Genomic DNA, 23513 nt, shown 5'->3' with positions numbered 1-23513 from the left:
TTTTTTCTAGATGTTTCAATGGAAAGGAAAGATTCTTGATGTCTTAAAAAGATCCTTATTTTTTGAGAATAACCAATAGAAAATGACATTCTATACTTCTACTGCATTGTACTAAACATGAGATATCAATATAATATCAAACATTTCAGCTTTAAAGTATTTTAAATTGAATCAGTATATATTATTCAGAAACATGTAAGAGTCAAAATATTTATTAAAGTGTATCTCTAAGATCACTTTAATACTAATTACCTTTCAAAATACATTTTCAAACACTATTTTCAATTTACATTGCTATAAGTTAGAAAAATCCTGACAACAGGTATTTTTTCTTGTTAAAGTATGTAAACTATCACTTATAATATTTTTTTCTGAAGAATAAAGCATCCTACTGTCAACATACATACTAAAGAAATACTAACTGATATGACAATTTACTCCTGTCCATCCTGGAATGCAGTCACAGTAATATCCACCAATGAGATTTTTGCAAGAGTAAGCATTAACACAGGGTTTCCCCTCACACTCATTAGCATCTGTGAAAGAAGAGAAAATAAAGAATAGAATAAAGAACAAACCCAGAAACAGATTACCACAGCACCAAGCAAAGTGTCCATGCAATCCCAGCATCAGAAGCTCACATTAAACATTGGTAGGGCACTAAAACCATTTACATACCACAGGATTTTAATGCACACTTGCCCATAGTAGCACATGCATGTTATCTTACTCTTCCCTTGGCCAAAACTCAAAAAGACAATTTGTTAGTCAGGGAAAATCCCTCTCTGGCCTCCACAAGCTCAGTCACTGTTCTGCCACCATGGAAAAGGAGTTACCGTCACCAATGCTGCATTTTGCAACAGAAAAGTTATGGGGCATTCCAAAAGACTTATTACAAGTAAGGTTGAGTTGGGGCTTAAATAGTTACAGATCCACTTGAAACTTCTGGCTTTGAGATCTGCTAAAGAGGAGCTAAGACACCAATAACACACATTTTCTACATTTTCTTCAATAAAAACCATGCCAAAGAGACACAGAGTTATTCATTGTTTAGGAATAATCTCCAGTGGTCTCCAAAGCTGTAGAATTACTTACCAAGCTGGCAAGTTGCTCCAATCCACTGCTGTGGACAAATACACTCGAAGGCATTGACACCATCAATGCAGGTCCCTCCCTGAGCACAGGGGTTCGAGGCACACTCATCAATATCTGCAAAGGCAAAGGGGGACTCCATCACACAGCCTAAAGCTTGGCTTCACAGGTTCTGCTTCAAAGTTAGCTTGAGATGAAGGGGGAGAATGTGCAAACAAGCCCAGGCGCAGACTAACATTGCTAAACAAACTTTTACTTACGATTTCTCACATTTTTGTGACAGAGATGATCAGCAAACAAGAATCAGATAACCTAATAACCTACCTATAATTGCATAATCATTGAAAGTCATGTCTTTATATTGACACATATTTAGCCAGTTTTGGTTCAGTGGTTGGTAATTTTCAGGGTTTTTTGGTTTGGCTCTTGGGGTTTGTTATTTATTTTTGAGAACAGTTGCTGTTTGAAAACAGGTAAGCCACCTGTGTTCCAAATCACAGGCAACATGCAAACCTATTACAGTCCTACAATACATTTCAACCACTTCTCTGTCCTCTGAACCAGACACTTAAGTATTTAAGTGTGCAAATCTACTTTTCTTCCATTAAAGAAGGGGAGAACCTTTAACCTCCACATTTATATTTCTCAAAATGAAACCATTCTGTATTTTGCTTCAGAGTGGCTGAGTCAGGAATTGACAAACAAACTTTGGCAACAGGGCATTTCTTTGGATACAGTCCAGCTATGCTTCTGGTAACTTTTTGATAACCGATCTCAACTGCATTGAGTCAATACTGTGGGCTGCACAGAACCCTCCTCTTTTCACTCTGCCAATGTTCAGCTCTTAAAAGACAGGGAAAGTGAAAGACTACCACCAAATTCCACACCCACAGAGCGTGTTATCACCAAGCATCAACCCTTCCAACCCAACAGGTCAGGCACCAGCAAAGCCATACCCACCAATAGCACATGTTGGTCCACTCCACCCCGATGGGCAGTGACACTTGAAGCCTGACGAAATTTCGTGACAAATTCCACCATTAGCACAGGGATTAGATACACAAGCATGCTCAGCTGGGGAGAAAGAAGGAAAGAAATTCTTGCTAAATACTCTTCCAGTATCAATTAAAGAGAACTTGCAGTTAAAAGTTGCATTGGGTAAAAGTAACCAAGAGAAATAACAGTGGAGAGATACCAGTACAGAAGTTTGGAGCCTTCTTCTAGCTACAGAGAGTTAAGATTCCCAGCAGGAAAATGAAGCAGGATTTGACTGAAGACGTATCATCCTTCCCACCTAATGGCTCGAAAGCCTAAGCACAGACAGCTCTCTATTTCAATTCCAGCAAAGCTCCCCACTGACACTTTGTTTCCAGCCATGCACTTCCACCTCCAGAGCACTCCAGCACTTCTTTTAAATTCAGTGAGAAAAACCAGATATGCTGTATGCAGAGGTCTGAGTTGTAGTAGTTTAAGGTCTGTTTAGCTTCATTCTAGCACTGCTCTTGCAAACAGCAGGGAACAGAGGTGCGCACAGGCAGTGATGCTGCTTGTCACTCCATGTAGGGCTGTAACAGTACAGAGGCTGCACAAAACCATCAGGTTGAGGAGGGACAAGCTTTTTGTAACTTCCCCTCTCAGAAGCTAAAGAAGCCTTTTAGTACCAGTACCTAAAGCAACTCAGACACCAATCTACTGTTAAAAATCACTGTAGATCTCAACAAGTATACGGCTCCCTTTTCACTGTCTCAACAAGTATATGGCTCCCTTTTCACTGTCTCCTCACTAAAAAGACAAGCTACTCCCCCACAGCTTTCAGGGCAAGCTATGGCAAGATTTCCTCCATTTTAGCCTAAACTTTACATCATCTACCAGCTGAAGCAAAATTTAAGTTTTGATGGTATCTTTAATACCACATAGAGCTTTAGGAAGTACAAAGATCTGCATCCTGATTAACTCCAAATACCTTCTGCTGATAATAGCTTAGTGAACTTAAGGCCAAGCAGTGAAGTTGAAAAAAAAAAAAAAACGATTCTTTCCACCTAAAATTTTAACTATTAAGGAACAGTAAAATTCATAGTGAGAAGGTATAAATATCACATATCAAGAAAGGATTCAACAAAGCATCATGACAAAAAAGAGCACCCAACTGACCACTATATGAAGAAAAATATGAAAGAACTAGAAACTGCACACTGCCCATTTACCTCCGAAGTGAGAATAACCAAGAAAAGTCTCCAGAGACCAAAACTGTCCCTAGAACATGAACATTTTGGTCTTTGTGTAACACAGTAACACATACACAGATAGAAAAAAGCAACATGCTATCTTTGTATCTGGTTGAGATAGGAACCAAGTTTTTCAAGACACAGATCTGTTAAAGGCCAAGCCATACTTCATCACAAATGTGGTTTAAATGCTCTCCTCCGTTTTGCCAATAGGCACAAGGAAGACACTTTTTGTTCAGACTGCTCAAGGTGACTCTGTAAGAGAGTTTCAGCCCATTTCCATAGGAGTTAACATTTCATTATTAATCCAAATATATTAGAAGTCTCACATTAAAAGATTAAGTTTCAGTTGATTAAAAAGGGTAGCCAACACATTCAGCCAACTAAAAATGGGGCCAAAGCCCCACATTAGAGTAGAAATTGAGGTGTCCATCACTTCCACCTTTCTTAGTCCCCAGTTTGGAACAGATGCATGCTTGTCAGCAAGCCAGAAGACAAGAAAATGGGCAGCAGAGAGTAAGGCAACAGGGTAAGCCACATGTCTGACCGATTTCATAAGACGCAGCCCAACTGCATATTTGGATTAAGGAAGAGAAGTCAAAGGGAATAAATAATCTCAGTCTTATCTAAAGGCAAACTGGTGCAGCATTTCTGTTGTGTTTGGTGATATTCTGAAGAGCCAGGCTCAGGTCCCAGAAAGGAGAGGCTGAGCACATCCCAGTGCAATGCAGCAGTGCTGGGGCAGTGCAGGGGTCCCGCAGAGGTGTCCCACGTACCGATCTCGCAGTTCTTGCCCGAGTAGCCGTCGGGGCAGGCGCAGCGATATTCGTCCGGCTCCGTGTTCATGCAGGTGCCGCCATTCAGGCATGGGTGGTGATTCCCACAGTAATTCAGATCTGCACAGAGAAAAGGCTCAGTCAGCAGGGAACACACATCACACCATTCCAGACACACAGATGCCTTTCTGGCTCGAACATCCTTCACCCACATCATCCCCATATTCCAGTGGCTAGCCTGTGATCTGGTAACTATCCACAGAACAGGGAAGAATGAACAAGAGACAACTGCAGGAGTTAGAAGAGTCAGGACAATTTCAAGCCTTTTGTCTTGAACTTCCTATACTTCTGATGCCTAGGCACCATCTGCCACACAAGAATTAAGGCACAGAAACACTCGGGTAGTTGCACACTAGCAGAAAAGAAATGGGGTTAATGAGTTATCAGTTAATCATGCAACTTAACTTATTTTTCCTGTACATTAATGTTAAGTACCTTTGTTACAGAGCAGACCACCCCAGTTGGTTTCACAATTACACTGCCATGGTTCATTACAGCTCCCATGAGCACAGCCTGGGTAGCGGACACACTCATCACAGAACTGTCCTTGCCAGCCATAATGACACCTAAGATGTAAGTTCACATGTTAAAAGTTAGCAACATGATGCTTCATCATCAGCATTACATGAATTTACAACACTACACTTACCATTCTCAAGAACAAGGCCAACTGTTCAATGTGCAACAGATAACAACACTTTATCCTGTTTAGAAGGGACACAACTAGTCCTGTTGAACATCCTTTATGGGAACTCATCCTGCTCAGATGTGTTACACACAATGGCAACAAACACCACCAAGCACTACATGTTATGAGAACTGGACATGAATTAGTTGGTCTTTCACAAGAAGTCCCATATTCACATAATCATCTCACACTAGGACAAAACTTGTGATTGATACAAGAAAGCTGAAATTGATTTTTAGAAGACTGCTGGCTTACTGCATTGAGCACCAGAGTGTTTTTCTGTGAAGAGAGATTTTAAGATAATAGCCAATTTGCTCAAGAGTGCTACAGCCTTAAAAGGGCAGGGCAGCCAGAAAGGCAGCAGTCTTGACAATTTTCTCAATGCCGGTTTCTCAAGAAAACCTTTTTTCACAGATTTATTCCATTATATACTCAGTGGTCTCTAGTGGCACTATGGGAAAAGTACTTTTTGGAGAAAGGAGAAGTGAGAACAGAAACAGAAGCCATTAATAATTCATTTGGTTTAGAGTTGAAATTTCCCCACAAGATTTCTTCTGAGACCAGTATCTTTATGTTAATCTGTATCAGAACTCCATTAAAAGAAGCAACTGTTTATGCTACGGGGGGGAAGGGCATAGGCTAATGATTTTTAAAAACATATTTATACTTCACATATATTTGAATTACCAAGAAATAGTAAGCTTGCTCTTTTGGGCCAACAAAAGAAATGTTCTGTCTGTTAAGAGTGTATTTCTTATACAGAATTCAAAAAACATACTACCAATAAACAGCTCAGACTGAGCGAGATTTGGGCACATGCACAAGAGTGCAGCCCTATTGCCTAGAGGAAAAAAAAGCATTAGAAATGAAACTACATTTTTTAGATTTCACACCACTATTTTATAATCCACATAATTTATTTTATGCTCTTTTATACTATTTAAATCAAGTCTTTGGGGGGACAGTGAGAGAAGACAAGGAAGAGAAGTATAAATGAGGAGCCTTGGTTCCTTGTGAATCAATCCCCTTCTACTGTTTCAGTATTCTGGATCAATCCCCAGAGGATCAGAACAAGCTGTGATGGCAGCACAGTATTTAAACCCTTACTGTTTACATTGGAAGTAAGGACTCTAGATGCAGAATCTCTGCAAGACCATTCTTTTCATACAAGTTCTAGAGCTACTTTGAGCTCCTGTCCCAGTACCTGCTCCTGCCCTGAAAAGCTCCAAGATCTCCAAGGAGAGCCTCAGCTGAGAACCCAGCCCAGAGGCCTTGATGCTCCTCTGAGCAGGGCTGGCAGAAGCCTGGAGAACACTCACATTATAGAAGCCTCTTTCTTTGGCTGCAGCAGCAGCAAGAGGAAACAAATACTGCTCTTGCTAAATTTGATCTCTTCCTTCCTCCTCAAGGACAGAAAAATCTTTTCAGAGGATGGTAATAATAAAAAAAGCATTGCAACTTACTTTACTGGCCCCAACCCAAATCTTCATCCATGCCAAACCTGGCACTACCGCCAGTGATTCACCATGACTATCCCAGCCAGAGCCAACTCCCCACCCACATACAACAAGCATTTTCAAGAGCTGAAAGTCTGCATCACAAAGCAAATAATCACAGTAACTCAATTTATTCTCTGTAGCCCATGGATAACAAGTTTCTTTGTTTGACACTGCAGTGGTGCTTAAGAGTGCAAAGAAAAATACAGCCACCTTCTAGAACTTGAAGGCATCTTAAGCACCTACTTGAGTTTGTAGCTATGCTTGGTGACATTAAAATTACTTCAGCAGAAAAAAAGTTGCTGCTTTTTCATGATATTCAACATAGTCAAAGTTTACTGTTAGAGTTACCACCATGCCTGAGGGAAATGATTTCTAGAGGCTAAAAGCAGTCCAAAAGAACACAGTGTTTACAAGTCAAAAGGTTACTATGTGGTAAGCTGATCAGCCTTCAGTTTACAAGGAAGAGTAAATTAAGATTTCCTCCTGAACAGGAAGTCTGGTCGCATCCTACATTAACAGGTGCTAGAGCAGCGTTAATTCCACTTCCTTCTGAAAAGATTATGCTGATATGGATCTCAGCCCACCCCGAGAGCAAGATGGGATCAATGAAGGTAAACCTACCTAGAAATGGGTATGTTCTGTGTCATTTATGACAAAAATATCAAGAAAAAAAACAAAGATGAAAATTATTAATGATTTACTATGAGAAGCCCAAATGGCACAAACACAAATTCAACATCATTTAGGAAAAAAAACCAAAAAATTCAAACCCGAATTCCTTTTCAAGTACCAACTACTTGTGCAAAAGCCAAAAGGAAACAGTCAGTGCAGCTAATAGTGGGCTAAAGTTACTTCTTCCCTGCCCTCCCATCCCAGTCAAGAATCAACTAAATAGCAATTCTAAATTTTTCACATCTGACAAAATAAGAAAGCCAAATATAGAGAATCTATAAGGATTCTCATTGTTCAACAGACAAAGAAAATTCTTATTGGAATCAAGATTCTACTTCCTTTGTCCTTCCCCTCTGCTGACTTCATCAGCTCAAAGTTGTCTTCACAGTCCAGCACATGCAAAACAAAAATCAGACCTGGCTTAATCTTGGCCCTTGCTGGGTTATTAGCAGTACAAAGAAGCTACCATAAATAGATTGTTACAGTTTAGTAACTTCCTGATGGAAGGCTGAAGCACAGGCATCTGCTCCCAGACTAAAGCATCTCCTTGGGTCACAACTAACACAGAGTGTAATTGGGAGAGAACAATTGTTGGTTATCTTGAAACCAACAATTTGGAGAAGAGATCTGGTAGTTCTACCAGATCTGGTAGTTCTACCATTTCAGCATAGAGGACTTTTTACAGTAAATCTCAGTGCATTTAAAGTAGTAAATTTAACATCAGGGAATACTACAAAAGCACTCATCACTACACACAGTTCAAAGTCAGAATTTTGAAAACACAGTTCACAGGCACATGTGTGCTCAGAGAGAGGGGAAAGCGGGGAAAAAAGCATGAAACAGAACATTTGGTGTTTTTATTTTTCCTGGGGTCATTCAAAACCAAAACTTACCAAGTCTAACAGAGAATTTTTCTATAGAAACATGCTTTCCTTATGTTCTTCTGAAAGAGATATAATTAAGGAAAAAGCTGACAGTGGCCTTTGCTTTGAGGAAGTCTGTTATAACAACAACTCTTATTTAGTAAGAGCTAGGTTGAAACTGAACATTTCCGAATCAGATGGAACTAACTAGACAGGAATAACTAGACCTCCTTGGGGGAAAGAGGGGACTACATGACCCTGGAAATGTTGTCCAGGCTCCATAAATTTATGTCAAATCCTACAGTGGCAATTATAGAAGTGATATGGAAAGGTGAAGAGATGTACTCAGATCCTGATGGTCTGTGAACCATGGCCCCTCAGCACCTTGAACGATTAACTGCTCCTTATCCAAAAGGAGGATGCCTCTGCCACCACAGCAGAAAGTCAGGGTGCCCTCACTGGTCAGCTTAAACTCACCTCTTCTGTATTATCTTCATACGTGGTTTATTCTCCTGGTTATTTGAGAGTCCTGATCCTTCTGTGCAGAAAGATCAACTGAGAAACTTTGTATTGCACACCTCATCCAATGACTAATCTATGCTGGTGAACCTTAAAAAAAAACTTCTGGAAATTCTGTTCTACACCTACTTACAGAGCTTTGTCAGCACTTCATGCATAAATACACCTGAACCACCAAACTGAAGTCTATTCCTGAAGTCATTGCAAGAATATGGGGCCTAAAAATAAATTTTAAAAAATCTTAGGGAGGATGTAGGCAATGTGGTTCAAACCATTAAATATCACAGGATACACCTCACTGATATATTGCTCATCATACAAAGAGTGAAGACAACATCATTGTGAGGTATTCTTACACCTTTTGATAAGCAGACTTTTTGGAAGAAGTCTCTTCCCAATCATGTTTCAAGTGGAAGCTGGGGCCAAAACACTCAATACAGGAAAACAAAGCAAAAACAGTGACATTAAGAGCAGAAGCAAAATGCATCATTCAGGGGTGGGGGAGAAATAGCCCTCTTAAATAGAAAACCACTAAATTTTCTAGTGACGTGAACAGGATGGTGTTGCATAGGCCAGAACAATAGCTTTATATTAGTTATTTACTTAAAATAACCATAAGAAAGTCTGTTTAAACTTTTAGGAGATTACTTGTTGCACAGCAGGCAGCAATATTGCCCAGCTGTTAGATCCTACAATTCTGAGCATCTGGATTCAGTGTTAATAAGCAGTACAGTACTCATTCACTAAAACTTGTCACAGAAACATTTTGCCCACTTTCATACCTTTGAAATAGGCAAGATAATTTTGTGAACAGCAAAGGAAAACATACTCATTAATGAGCTCAAATAATTTAATTACCTGAAAGCTTGTTATCTTTTCCTCTCACCCCCAGCCTTCTTATCACACCAAAAGATACAAACCTTTCCCTACAAACATTTTTCTCCTCTAATAAAGGAAGTTATTGAAAGCTAACAGTCTCACTCCAGTAGTATGTAGAGTTTTGAGAACAAGTTAAAAGAGAGGATGGTTCAAAAGTTTTTAGCCAAAACATTGCTCAGTTAAGTTACAGTTAAGGCTTAGTTAAGGCTCTAAGGGTGTGCCTGTATTTGCATTAGTTCACACCGGGAACATGCTTTTTACGTGAACTGCCTGATCATTCCTGTTGCTGGTGTGTTAGTTCACATCACAGAGCTGTTCTGGAACAAAGGAATTGGATTCCTCTTAGGTTAAACTAAGGTAACATCAGACAATGTATGCCAGGATCACACCCAATGTGCTCCAGCTGCAAACAGGCATTCAGGCCACAAGAACAGACTAGAGAGTCTAAAATTTAAAGTCCTGAAGTGTTTGGAGTGTGATACTGAGTTCTCTGCACTGCTTTGATCTACTGTTCTAGTTCAGCTGCACTCCCCACACTGCTGCAGACACAAGTTCAAGCACTACATGTTTTTACTTCCTGCACACCCACTCACCTCTCCTGGATGCAGATCCACCTTTAGGATATGTTCTATACCCTCCAACCCACTCATGCAGAGCATGCCTCAGTTCCCTTGACCAAAAAAGAAGCAAAACATGAGATTCTTTGTGTAACTTAAGGTGTCTTCTTGTGAAAGGCTTGCCAACATTCCCTAAGGGCTCACCAGCAGGACATAAAAAAAATAAAATAATAAAAGCACACTGGTTGTAACAGCAGGCAGGAGAACTCAGCATGAGGAAAGACACAGCAATGGTAAGACTTTTACAAGATCTTGGAAACCTGAAGCTGTGATAGGGTATCTTAGACTAAAGAGGAGACAGGAGATGTCCCAGTCATGGTACCAAGTGCTTTCCTGCAGGGCCAAATAGCAGCCTCACACTTTTTAGGGATCATGGGCAGTGCAGCATTGCTGGAATTGAGCTGGTCAGATGCCAAAGCAGCTAAGCACACTGCTCCAACCAAGTTTTTTTCTAGTTTACTGCTCAGAGCAGCCTGTGAGATTTCTAATAATTCCATTCTGGAACATCTGTGGAATATCCCTACCTCTTACTTTCTCCCAATTTTTAGAAGCTGGAATTTTATTTCCTTCTTTCTTTCAGCTCGATAGGACCTTTTGCTAGTCCTCTACAGTCTTTCAATAACAATCTGTTTTGAAAAGCCTCACCAGATAATTTTTTACCCAAGAAGGAATTTACAAGAATCCAGATGTTGGGTTTTTTTTAAATAAAAAGTTTAGACAGAGTTCCCCAGCATCAATGTTAAACATGTTATCCACCCAACCATCACAAACCACAAGTGAGACATCAGTGATATTGGATAGCCTCTGAGAAGTCTAAGATTTAACAAAGACTAACTAGAACACTTTTTACACCACCAATACTCCAGGTAGTTGTAACTCATTTTGCAGCTCCAGCTTTTCTGCATCTCTAAAGAAAGTACTCAATAACAGCTGAGCAGGGTGTGTAAAGTGACAGATGAAGGGAGCAAAACCACTTGGGAGATGCCCACAGCCCTTACAGGCACTGCAGGACTGCTGAAGGGGAACACAAGGACTACAAAAGGCATGGCACTGGACAGAAAGCTTGAGAAAACTTTTTCAATGGGGCAAAGATAAAGTACCTGTTTAAACAAAACCAAACAAACATAAAAGCACCAAAACTGTGCAACTAAAATTGTCACAGATAGTTCTAGAACAAGTCAGCTCAAACTCCACAAACCTTAATTTATATTAAAAGTTCTCTTAAAAATAGTACAATTGCTTTGTCCACCTTGCAAGAATTCACATTAGAGTACTATTAATGATCCCATTTCTAATTGATTTCAGTTAGTCTGCACACTCTAAATAAATTTTTCCATCAGTTGTGGAAAGTAAGACTGGCATTTCCCAGGACAAAACACGGCTGAGCAGTGTTAGGGATTCAACTCCTCTTGTTTTGTTTTCAGATGAGAAACCAACATTCAAAGGCAATAAGAAAAGTAGAAAGACTTCTGAAAATACCACATCCTGGCAGGGCTATGACAATGTAAGCCAGATATGAGGCCTATCTGGACCTCAACCAAAGCCATACCACTCTGGATAACAAGGAAGTGAAAGATTGAGCTGTTAAGCCTAGTGACAGCTTATGAGTGGTACCAAACATACCCAGGTCAGCAGTTTTAATCAAGGAAAGAGACTGTCACTGGTGGTTTCTTTACATTCAACTCTGCTAATTTCATGAGGTCATTGAACCCAAGCCAGGTATGAGCCATTAGATCAAACTTCATTCTCCTCTAGACAGCTTAATGGGATTTAACAAAGTACTTTAAATGATTCAAAAACATACAAAGAGTACCAGCATCAAGGCTCTGCAATGTTGTGTCTTTGATAATCCCTCCTACTTCTTTGGCCTGGTGAAGTCAATAAAAAACAAAAAAGACTATTTATCCTGCCACTACAGACCAAAGTTTATTGTCTTTCTTTATGCACTGTGGTAAAGATGGTTTGTTTTCTCTTTAGGATAGTGGCATTCTTCCATCCTTGCAACATCAGCTAAGTTGCTTTTGATTTCCTCAAGGATGTATTTTTTCATCTTTATTCAGGAAACTTTTATTTTTGCTGAATTGCCTCTACAATGACAAAAATACAACACCTAGACCCAGCCACACCACAAAATCATTTCCTACATCAGGTCATTTTGAGATTTCTGGTCACCTCTAGTTATTTTCCATTTGACGGAAACAAAGAAGAAATGGAAAAACATTTCAACACTGTAACTGTCAAAGCATATGGGTGCATGAATTTGACCAACAGATAATGCACACCCAGAACCAGTGACACAGCCTCTATTAACAGTCTCAGGTCATTCAGCTACTTCTGATTGTAGTGTAACTTTTAATCCAAGAATTACTCTAAATTACACTGGAACATAAAAGATAGAGGACAGATCTTTTCTTGAGACCTTGGTTGAAGCCTTGGAACCTCTAAGTTAACTCCACATTTATGCAAGTTGAAGATGGAAGCCATTTTCCAGCTTTTCTATTTACTAACAGCACTGCAAGTTTTGGCAATGAAGTAGCTTTTGGCACCAGCTGGTTCCCAACTACCTCACACCCATATTTTTTCTCACATTTTCATTTTCTTTCTGAATTAAAAAAGGACATTGTTTTCACCTGTTAAATTACAGTGGCAGCTGTCCAGAAACCAGGATGAAGGAATCTAGATTAAAATTCAATAGCACCAAACATAGCAGTTTCTTTTAAATAACAGCTTCCTTTGTACAGCTGAAGATAAAGGTCATGTCTGTAAGCCTTGTTTATTTTTAGGCCAGCATCATTTTTCTACAGAAAATATTATCCATTTTGGTTAAAAGCAACATTTCCAATATAGTCTAATAACTATGACAGTGCAATTTAAAAACACAATTTAAAGCCTGTGTGTGAACACACTCAAGCTACCAAATCACCATTAAAGATATAGCTAAGAACTTTCTGCAATATTACAAAGTGTGGCCACACAGAGAAATGCCATTGCTTTCCTTCAGTTTGCTGATCACAGGTCTGACTTGAGCAGACAGGCATCAAGAAACGAGGTAAACTGCACACAACAATCCACTATTCCTTCCCTCAGTACTTTCTTTCAGGTGAGAGAATCACCCATCACAATAGCAAGATAACTGGACAGAGTTATTCAGTAGAGTCAAGGTTATTTTTGTGGCTCAGTTTAGCTGGGTGGGTTGCAAGGGAACACCCGGATTTATAACCCCAGATGCTTCTTCCCATCAGCTCCAGGCTGCAAGAAAAGGCTTTGCCATGTGGGATCACCTATTGACAGCCCCCTTGAAAAGGTAACAGCACATAGGTTTTATATTCCCTTCTTGAAACCTCCCTCCTCCTCTCCAGCTTCTGCCTTCTCACATACAGCTGGTATCACAGAGAAAAGGAACACCAACCCCCATTCAAAAAAAAAAAAACCAAACCTCAACCAAAGGTACTGCTTTGTATTTGTTTAAATCTGTTTCTTTTACATATTTACTCAAAGACTTCTTGCATTCAAAAAGCAAATATTCACAGGCTCCTAGGATGCTACTTTGACACCTACAGGACACCAGAAACCCTTACATGAATCAAAATTCATTAAAATAGGCTCAAGGGGAACAAATGCATTCTTAGAAGGCTCGAGGGAAGGACTGTTTCTTCTTCAGGCAGAAATGATACTGGTCCAGCTCTCAACAACAATCTCTATTTGTAACAAAAAATGCCCAATAGCAGTAGGAGCACCCAATACTTGAAATCACAAGGAAGATACTTAGTGATATGGAAAAATGACAATTAACTTTATAAAAAAATATTCCTACACAAAAGGGAAGCCATCATTTAAACATCTTCCTTGAAAAAAAAAACTTAAGCCATTTTTATAGCTTGAGAAGTGAAACCACACACAAACTGAAGCCCTGCACTTGAAATTTGCACTTCTCACTCAGACCAGAGGGCTACAAACACAACAAACCTTCCAAGAAGTCAGCAGCATCTGATGCAAGTTTCAGGGCAGTAAGAAACCACTCTGTGCCGCAAGGATTTAAGGTTTGCTTTGTTATCTGCCATCCCCCAGTGTTAAAAACATGAGGTTTTCTGCAGCAGGATGAGACTTGTCTGCATGTCACCTACCACAGTTCATGAACTGGCAGCTCAAGCCCAGCTCAACTCTAAGCCCAGCTAAGCTGGACTATCTGCATCCCATTTCTGCCACTTCTGTGGAGGCTGCAGTAGTCAGAGGGATGAAGCCAAATTGCCTTAAACTGTCACAGCTTGTCACAAAGTGGAATTTGTCAGCTCTCAGGGGTTCTGGCAGCCACAGCTCAGTTTCACATTGTTCCAATCAAGCAGGTTCAACACAGCTCAATCAGGAATCACCATGTGAATCCACCCTTACAATGGTGCATACCACTCTGACCACAAATAAACTCAACAACTTACACAGGATCCCAAACTTGCAAGTGGACCTGTCCCATTTCTTCAACAGCCAGAGTAAAAATAACACCCACTTCCCCTTGACCTACTACATTGAATGCCTGAACCTTTACAGGAAAACAATCAACTGCCCTTGCTATCACAGTCTGCTTCAGCTGCATCACAAAGTTAAGGGAACATTTCACTCTGTTCTCCCACATTTAGGGACCAAAAAAATTTACCTAGGGGAGAAAGTTTAGGCTGGGGTTGGTACTGTGTCTCTATTATTACCAAAACCCTTTTGTTCTTGGAACAGCAACATTTATATTTTGGTGATCAAAATGTAATTGAGTGCTCTAGGCTGTGAGCATTTGCTCCTCTAACAGTCCAAAGAGCAAGCTTTCCCTTTCCATTTGAGAGCAACAAATACACAGAGATTAAAACTCCTAAAGATTTTGAAAATAATAATACAAATATTGATTTTCTCATTCAGTAAAGGCACAGTTTTGAACTACATGAAGCAAATCTGTTTAGTCCTATATAGGCAAAAAATAGCATAGCATCACAAAACAGTTCAGAGTATATGCAGTTCTTAGACACAAGACATCTACTTCAAATCCATTTCTATCCATGTTCTTGTACAGAATTTTTGCATTTTAAAGTAAACTTATTGAGAAGTAGCAATATACAATGAGGATACTTGAGAGATCAGTGCCCCCCCCCAAAAAAAAAAAAGATACTCAAGCATGTAGACTTACTTGCATTCCCCAGGTACACTGCAGCCCCCATGGAGCAAATTACATCCTTGTTTACACACAGCTGTAGATACAAAAAGATTTGGGCATCAGTCTGGGCAGCCAGGTATCCATTAGTGCAGCAGCAATCTGAAGCTCCTCAGGCAGGGCTCCTGTCATTTAGCCTGTCTGTTATGTGTGCAAAGCAGATTGCTTTTGCCATGTTCCAATAGTTGTTCCTCCCAGACTGTTATTTCACAGAACACAGCAGCATTACAGCCAAAAAGCTTTGCAGCAGGAGTGTCAGCACTCAAACTTTTCTGAAATGCAGTTGTTTTTAAAACCTGGTGTAAGACTGGTATTATGCTGGAAATCTCAAACTTTAAGTGATACATGACCTTGAGTTAGCCATAAAAACAGTCCTTCCCATCATTAACAAGCATTTTACTGAAAAGGAACAGAAAACAAAACCAAAAAGCCCTCAGCAGAAAGAAGAGAATGTCAAATAATTTTAGCACTAATTACTGAAGGTAAAATGCAGAGATATTTGATTGAGTGGTACATTAAAAGACAACTACACTTGAATTTCTGCTCCCATTAAGAGCTATCAAAAAACTTTCAGCTTTGCACACTTTACACTTAAAACGGTTTCATTTGCAGAAACAGTGTTATGGGTGCATTGTTACAGCATTGAAGTCTACTGTGTAAGTGATGATATCACTTCAATAAAATCTTACATTAACAGATGTAATGCATCATTTTGCTTTGAAAGAACACCACCACTGAATAAAGTCAATTAGTAAAAGGATGTTTCCCTGAATACTAGATTTGTTCAGGTATATTCACAGCATACATCAGAAGCACTGTATCCTGCGCTCCACTTTTCACTGAGGATGTTTAAATTAAAGATTTGTATTGAAAGGACAAAGCCTGTAAGTCCTAAAATTAATATGCTACAGCACTGACACCACAGAAATACCTACTGCAGTTTACACCTATTCTACATACACCAGGGCTAATCCAAGACAAAACAAACATATTTACCTTGTTTGCATTCTTCTCCCATCCAACCTTCCATGCAGGCTTTGTTTCCATTTTGATCACAAGTGTAGTGACCAACAAAGTCATCTCGAGGGCCACAGAACTTGTTGCACAGAGCACTGTAGTAATTTTCATCACATTTCACCCTTATTTGCACTTCAAAGTGAGCAACAGGACCATTGATCTGCAGGGTCTTCCATCGATCTTCTGGGTTGATCATTCCAGCATGTGCCACTCGCTCTATCAACAAGTTTTCACCTTTTTGGAAAGAAAGGTAAATTCAACAGAGGGTTAAGCTTGACAGCACACAAGGACATATGGAATCCAATCAGAAGTACTCAACTGGTTAAGGGAAAACCAAGCAAAGAAAATGTTAAGATGATAAAGATCTACTGTATAACTGAATTTTCCTTTGCCTTGCAAAGTTCATTACAGGAAGGCCAATTTAAAAAAGTGTCCCAAAGGAAATATTAAAAAACCCTGGAACATAATCCATAGGAAATAGCTTATTTTTCAAGGCAGCCAAACACACCACACCCACATGCTGACAACTAGCAGCTTTATCTTGATCTGAGGCTCTTCTTGCCTCCTTTTTGTTCTTATAAAATTGCAAGATCTGCATAATTTCATAGCTGAGATAAAGTTCTCTGCTGTGTGTTTAATTTAAAAAATAAAGCAAAACACAATATATTAAATTTGCTGCAAAATTACTGAGCATTAGTGAACACTCCTTTAGGCTTGCATTATATACATAAACTAGCTTGTTCCCATTTTATTATTCACTTTAAAATAAAGGCAAAATGTCTTTAACAACCATGGCATAGAAAGCTAGACAGCTAGTGTCTGACATTTTGAGAAGAAATAAACAAGTGAACCCAGGATTGTCAAGGGCCATTCTCAGCTCTGCATCCTCCTTATCCTCACCCCCAGGGGAACTCCTGATAACTGTGATCCCTGTTGCAGAACACTCTGTGAGCTCCTGCCTTGTCCCCATGGAAAGCAGCAGCTCTGCTACTGCCAGGCTCCACTCACTGAGGCCAAACCTGCACAAAGAATTACACATCCCAGGGGAAAAGAGGATTCTAGGCTGTAACACTACAGAAACTGCCAACACTAAGTATTGCCATTCACATAAATATCCATTTTGTATCTTTATCCATGTAATTCTTTGTATAGAAGCTTCAATACCAGGAGGTGAGACAATTATAGCCAGTACAATGAAATGACAAAATTGCTTCAGCAAATATTAAGAATAAGCAAAGCTTGGGGATTGAGGTAAAGGCAGACAGTGAGCAACCCCAGTGGCAGGAGTTTTCTAATGGGTTCACCATTCAAATCTGGTACCACCATGCCGTACAGCTTTTCTGGGTGACTGCAAATTGCATCTGGAACTACAAACGCTATTCAAGGATGAGAAAAAGGTACACAAGCTTCACTTGAACATATTAATTTCATACACATTTATGAAATAGCTGTAATATTGCCAGCTTAGAGCTTCAGCACTCATTTTCTTTAAATAAAGACTCTGTAAAGTACATGTTAAAAGAAATGAATAATCAAAAACCTGCACACAGCAAGAGGCTGAGATGATAGTGAGATAAAGCCTGAAGTTCAAATTATTAACAATACAGAACAAGCCAAGCTGGTAGCAAGCAATTCTAAGCTATCACCTTTAACAAAGGCATTTTACCTACTCAGTTGCTTTCTAGAACTCATTAACCTCATATGTTTAGAAAACAAAACCCAAGGAGTGACTGTTTCTCAACCAGAACATTATTGACAGTTTAGAGGAATCCTGTGCATTTCTTAGTAAAGTGTTTTCAGCTGCTCCAATATTAAGAGAAAAAAAATAATTACAGAAGTATCAGGCTCTCCAAAGTATCTTCCCCTCTTGGCATCTTTTCCAAGCTTGCTTCTATAAAAATGTTTCCTCTTGAAATTAAAAAACACTGAACTTAAAAAGAATCCCTTTTAACTAAGCATTGAAAGGTACTCCAGTTTTTAAGACCTCACAGTACCTCTCTGCTTTATTATTAGAAGTGGTATTGCCATGCATAAGTTGTAAGTCATGCTTGCTTGGACTAGACTGCATGAAACATTTTATGGCTGGCCAAGACACACTGAAGCCTATCCCTCTTCTTTAACTCTCATACCTGTGCAGAAGCTGCTCTGTCATCCAGCAGCATGTGCAAGATAGAAAAGGCTGCCTGCATTTTATTTTTGATCAACAGAATATTTACCACACCAGTCACCACTAAAAGTTGAATTATCAGATAGAATCACAGAATTTTTTAGGTTGGAAAAGACCTTTAAAGCCAATAAAGCCCAACCATTAACCCAGCACTGCTAAGGTCACCACTAAACCATGTCCCCAGGTGCCACATCTACACGTGTTTCAAATACCCACCACCTCCCTGGGCAGATCTCAGCATCCTTTAATAATCTTGTTTTCTTCCATTGACTATGGAGAAACTATAAAGCAAAACATGCTGAACAACTGGATGGTAAAGGAAAATTGAACAAACAGCAAATAGACATTGCAGAGCTGCTTTCCTGCTATAAAAGCAACATAGGCTCCTTATAAACAGCTGCAGCAGCCACTGCTGTGAAAGTGTTTCCTCTAAGTGCATCAGATGGACTGAAGAACAGGTCCTGAGATTAAAGGAGTGGCTCATATAATAAAATTCTTATCAGGCATCTTCAGGCTAATGGAGATTCATCAGACCCAGTTAACTGGAACAAGCATTACAGCTACTGCAAATATACCTATGCAGAACAGACCTCTTGATACCAGGGTTCAAGAACAGGGGAAATAACCCAAGAGTGCTCTTTTTATCTTTTTGAACACTCAAACTTTATCTTCACAAGCTCCTCTGAAAAGGAATGTATTCAGAGCCTTAAGGGTTTTTCCTCAAACTTTTATCAGTGTAAGTAGGGTTTAACAGCCTAAATAAGCAAGCCAGATAATTTATCCTGAGCCACAAAAGGCATGAGGGAAGCAGCTCCAAGTAATTTCATATCTAATACTAAATTCTTAAGTACCAGAGTAAGTATGAGAGTTCTGTTTAACTTCAAATTTAACACTGATCCTAGTAGAAGGTGCATCTTCCAGAGAGATCTGTAAACACAGGGAGGAACGTGTTTGTCAAGGTTTCTCCTTCCTCCCCCACAATACCAGAGCATGTCTGAAGAGATCCAGCCTCTCACACCTAACTGTTTTGATGAGACAAGTTTGCTCCCTGCATCTCACTCTGCCATAGAAGTTCACCTAAGAGGTTCACACTTCTTATTTTAGCTCTCAGTAAAGGCACAACTGAATTTCTCTGGTTATTGGTCAAAAAAGCATCATTCATTACTCAAATTTACATACACACAAACAGCCCACAAGCAATTTCCTTGATTAACAGGTTTTCTACAAGCCTCTCTAGAAAAGCAGATACTGGTACAGATGTTTGCATAAAAGGAGATAATGCCTAAAAGCTATTTCTTTAATTAATACTCCCAGAGAACCTGATTTTTGGAACAGAAAGCCTTTTCTGAAGAGTATTTAACTGTGCAGTACACAAATAAGAACACTGCCCATCAGCACACCAACCCTTTGCAGAGGTCAGACATTCCCAACAGGGCTGTACAAAAGGGGATGCTGGCAGTTGTTTGTAAGGGAACACAGTGACATCACATGAACTTCACAGCCAAAGGAGCAGGAGGTGCCCCTCTCAGGAAGCACATTCTCTTCAGCAATATCTTTTGAGCACTATGGACAGATGAGTCTCCTACAGGTCAATGGGAAGGACCAAAGCAACCACTGCATGCCTGCAGCAGACACAGAGTCAAATGGAAAGTTACTTCCCATGTGAAGATGCCAGCTTGCCTTGTCAAGGCAGGGCTGGGTTGGGCATTGCCCAGAGCTCTGCTGAAGTCTGCCAGGTCAAGTGACTTACCTGGAAAGTGGAGCTGCTGTGACAGATGACAGTGAGCAGGCCCTTTGCAGTGACTTTGTATCTAAGCCAGTTTCCTCTCCCCCTCTTCCACCCTCCCAAAGCAAACAAGTGGTAACACTACACTGACACAAGCTTACCCCCGAGCCAACCCTGCTGCACACAGGAGGAGAAAAACACACCAGCAGTTCAGGAATTGGGGGTGAAAGACCCTCTAGGAATTTGTACAGGGGAAACATTTGCTGTGGCAGACTTGCTCTTGAGATGGTACCTCACAGGTCAGCTCTAAGTCCCCCTCCCCTCACTGAGTGCAAGAAGAATGCAGGATGCTTGGACACAGAGAGGGAACAATGACAAATGCTCTAGAACCCTCAAGTTGTTCAGTGAAAGCCTCTCTAGGTTTTAGGGGCGGTTTTTTGTTTGCTTGTTTTCTTGTTTGGGTTTTGTTTATTTTTGCTGTTGCTTTGGTTTTTAATACCCACTTTAGAATCCAAGCTGGAACACAGACCCTACTTTTAACTTTCAGCCTTACTCATCCCCATTAAAGGAAAGCAAAACCTGACTCTAGAACTAATTAATCAGCTTATAAACAGACTCTGGCAATTACTTTGATTAATCTATCTTACAGTAGCAACAGAAGATCCATGTAACCTGATCTCCAGATCAGCACAGCACTCAGGATTGACAGGGAGTTAAGCTTTCCACAGACATTCACTTCACCCCCCCAGGACCAGATATGGTCTTTTCTCTGGAGGAGCTGCTGTATTCCCTTTCCTCTTCTCTAACACGTGAATTTTTACTGATCTGTGCCTGTTTGGCAGTTGAGTGGTGCTTGCAAAAATACTTCTTTGAATTGAAGCATCTTTGCGTCTCGACAGATTCACAAGGCAAAACCAACTGCCAAGATCCCTCAAAAAAGAGAAAACCTTCAGCATTAAGAAATTCTTCCAAGGAATCCTATATGCAAATATAAATTGAAGCACAGCTAAGAAACATCTCTATCACAAAATCAGAAAATTGACTACAGAAACATTAAACCAAGACAAGCACTTCGCTAGTCTTCTGCCAAATTACAGGCCAAGAAAGTCTTTCTAAATTCACCTGACAAGCCTTCAAGCTTTCAGCTGCAATGCAACTTTGCAGTACCTCTCTCTGGCAGCCTAAATTAAAGGGAAGTTCACTTTCCATCAGCAGTTTCTCATAGAGCTAAACTGTAATCTGACACTTATATACTCTCCCACAGTTCATAGAAACTGTTAATTTAAGGAGATGGCACACTGGGCCTCCAGAAAACACTCTATATCCTGTTGGCCTCAAGTTCAGGGGAAAAAAAAAAAAAGAATGCAAGTAAAGAGATTTGTTAGAGCTTGTTAAACTAAAAAGCATAACAAAGACCTAACACAAGCCTGAGATGACTCTCTTCTTATCAAGTGTATTCAAAAGCAATCTGGGGTTTAAAGCTACAGATTTGCAAGAGGATTCCACAAATTCTAAGAAATTAACAGAATAGTTACAATACTATTATTTATTACAAACCTAAATAAAAAATGAAATCCAGCACTTGAATGCATACAGATTTACAGGATAGGGTGTCTCTATGCTCAGTCCTTTCTACAACATCTCATGAGTTGATTTGCCCTCTGTAACAAGACATGAATATTCTAATATTTGCTGTACTAGCTGTACCTAGATTAATTATTCCCAAGCTGGAAATCATTTAAATTAATTAACACCACATAGTATATTTTAAACAAAGCATTCAAGAGGATTCCTCCAATCTGTTACTATGTAGGATGTCTAAATTTATTCAAGATTTGGACTTACTCTGCTCAGCACACAAGATCTCATTTTGAATACCACACCCAGCTTTAGGAAGTGCCATTCAAGAAGGCTGTGGACAAACTCAACTGAAGGGCTGCAGCAACATTAATCAGAGATGTAAAGAAAACACAGCCAATAGAAAAAGGCTAAAGGAGCTGCTAAACAAGACAAGTTTAACTCCAACAGAAGAAGGGTCCAGGTAGCAGGTAAACTAAAAATCCATCATTACTGATACAGAATCTGATGATGATTTGGGACATCTATAACCTCTTCACTATCTTAATGCTCAAACACTTACCTTCCCCTATATTGATCCCAACTGAAATGAAACAGTCCATCAATAACCACAATGCAAGCCTGAGGTTCATCTTTATCTTGTAGCCAGAAGCATTGGTTATTTTAGGACATATTTGTAAACCATTTACAAAGAGTAGGTTCAAGGTGGAGTCCTGCTTTAGCAGCATTATGGCAATCAGCATCTTGATATGATTTTGAAATATTTATAAAATAATCTTGCTTTCACTTCAGATCAATAATCCTGCCTTGACAATGAGTATTACCTTGCATTTTCAGTCTGCAAATGCTAAGCTCCAGTACTTGAGAAGAAACAGAGAAGGGATCATACCATTATTTAGAACAATTTCAACAAAAACATGAAGTACTTTTCTTACGGGGAGCAAGAATGTTTAATTGCTCACATGATCATGGAAATTATTGCATAGCCTGATCACAAGCAGACTGAGGACAATCTGAAGTACAACTCTACAGATTATCTTCCTTTTTCTAAAAAAATAAAGGGTCTAGCATGATCTGTAAACATTTTTAGCGTTAATTATCAAGAGTCATTGTAATTACATCCTTTTGTTACAACTGTCCATTCTTTTTCCTATACAGCAATAATTTTTCACAGTTCCTAACCCAATACTCACTGTTCGGATTTGTACATGCCTTTTATTCTGACATCAGCTTTGCCTAGAGCTGATCTGGAGGGATGGCTGATTGCAGCAGGATACAATTTCCCCCCTCCCAGTCTGCACACATACAGCACAGAATAAGTACAAACTCCAAGCTTTACATAAATACTCACCAGCTTTTGTATCATTATCCCAATCCCACGCTTCTAATATTAATGTGAACGACCTCTGAAAAAAAACAAGACACCAATTAGACAGTAATAAAAAACTATTATAACCAGACAAACTGATTTGAAATAAACAGATATTACTGCTACAAGAAAGCCAACTGAAAACAGTTGCAAATTTCACTTCTCTGTTGTCATGTGAAAGCCCTTGAAAGCATCTTCTCAAAAGCATGAAATATAACAGCATTAAACATTGTGGGACAAGCCATGCTACCAGCAAAAAAAAAAAAATTCCATGCACACACACACACATTGAGGACAGAATTATTATTACTCTCCTCCCACTGCATCTAATTCTCAGCTTTGCTTAGCCACAGAAATGGTCTTCAGAAGGAGCCCTAAAAGGTTTAAATGAAATGAGGTTCTGAACCTTGGGAAACAGCTGGGATATTTAAGACTTAAACAACTGAACCACCTCCCCTAAAATGGAATGAGAGCCATCCTTTAGAAAGCACATGAAGGATAAGTCTGTACCAGATCTGTTTTACAGAGAAACATATCTAAAGAAAAATACACAATTCACCCTGCATCCATCAAAAATT

General features: G+C 39.6%; 1 protein-coding gene across 3 annotated transcripts in view; it reads right to left on the bottom strand.

Moving 5' to 3' along the window:
• Positions 1-23513, bottom strand: part of JAG2 (jagged canonical Notch ligand 2) — a 68181-nt gene that overhangs the window by 19340 nt on the left and 25328 nt on the right. For 2 of the 3 annotated variants that reach the window (XM_064714725.1, XM_064714723.1), the window contains exons 3-10: positions 22918-22972; positions 16075-16329; positions 15055-15115; positions 4589-4719; positions 4094-4213; positions 2053-2166; positions 1096-1209; positions 423-536 (exon numbers count right to left, since the gene is read on the bottom strand). In XM_064714725.1, the coding sequence (XP_064570795.1) occupies positions 423-536; positions 1096-1209; positions 2053-2166; positions 4094-4213; positions 4589-4719; positions 15055-15115; positions 16075-16329; positions 22918-22972 (964 nt within the window). The remainder of the gene's footprint in view (positions 1-422; positions 537-1095; positions 1210-2052; positions 2167-4093; positions 4214-4588; positions 4720-15054; positions 15116-16074; positions 16330-22917; positions 22973-23513) is intronic. The other variant, XM_064714724.1, reaches the window with a different exon arrangement.

This window comes from Zonotrichia leucophrys, chromosome 5 (genome assembly GCF_028769735.1).
Source record: "Zonotrichia leucophrys gambelii isolate GWCS_2022_RI chromosome 5, RI_Zleu_2.0, whole genome shotgun sequence".
Lineage (NCBI taxonomy): Eukaryota > Metazoa > Chordata > Aves > Passeriformes > Passerellidae > Zonotrichia > Zonotrichia leucophrys.
This window is presented reverse-complemented; position numbering and strand designations above follow the sequence as displayed.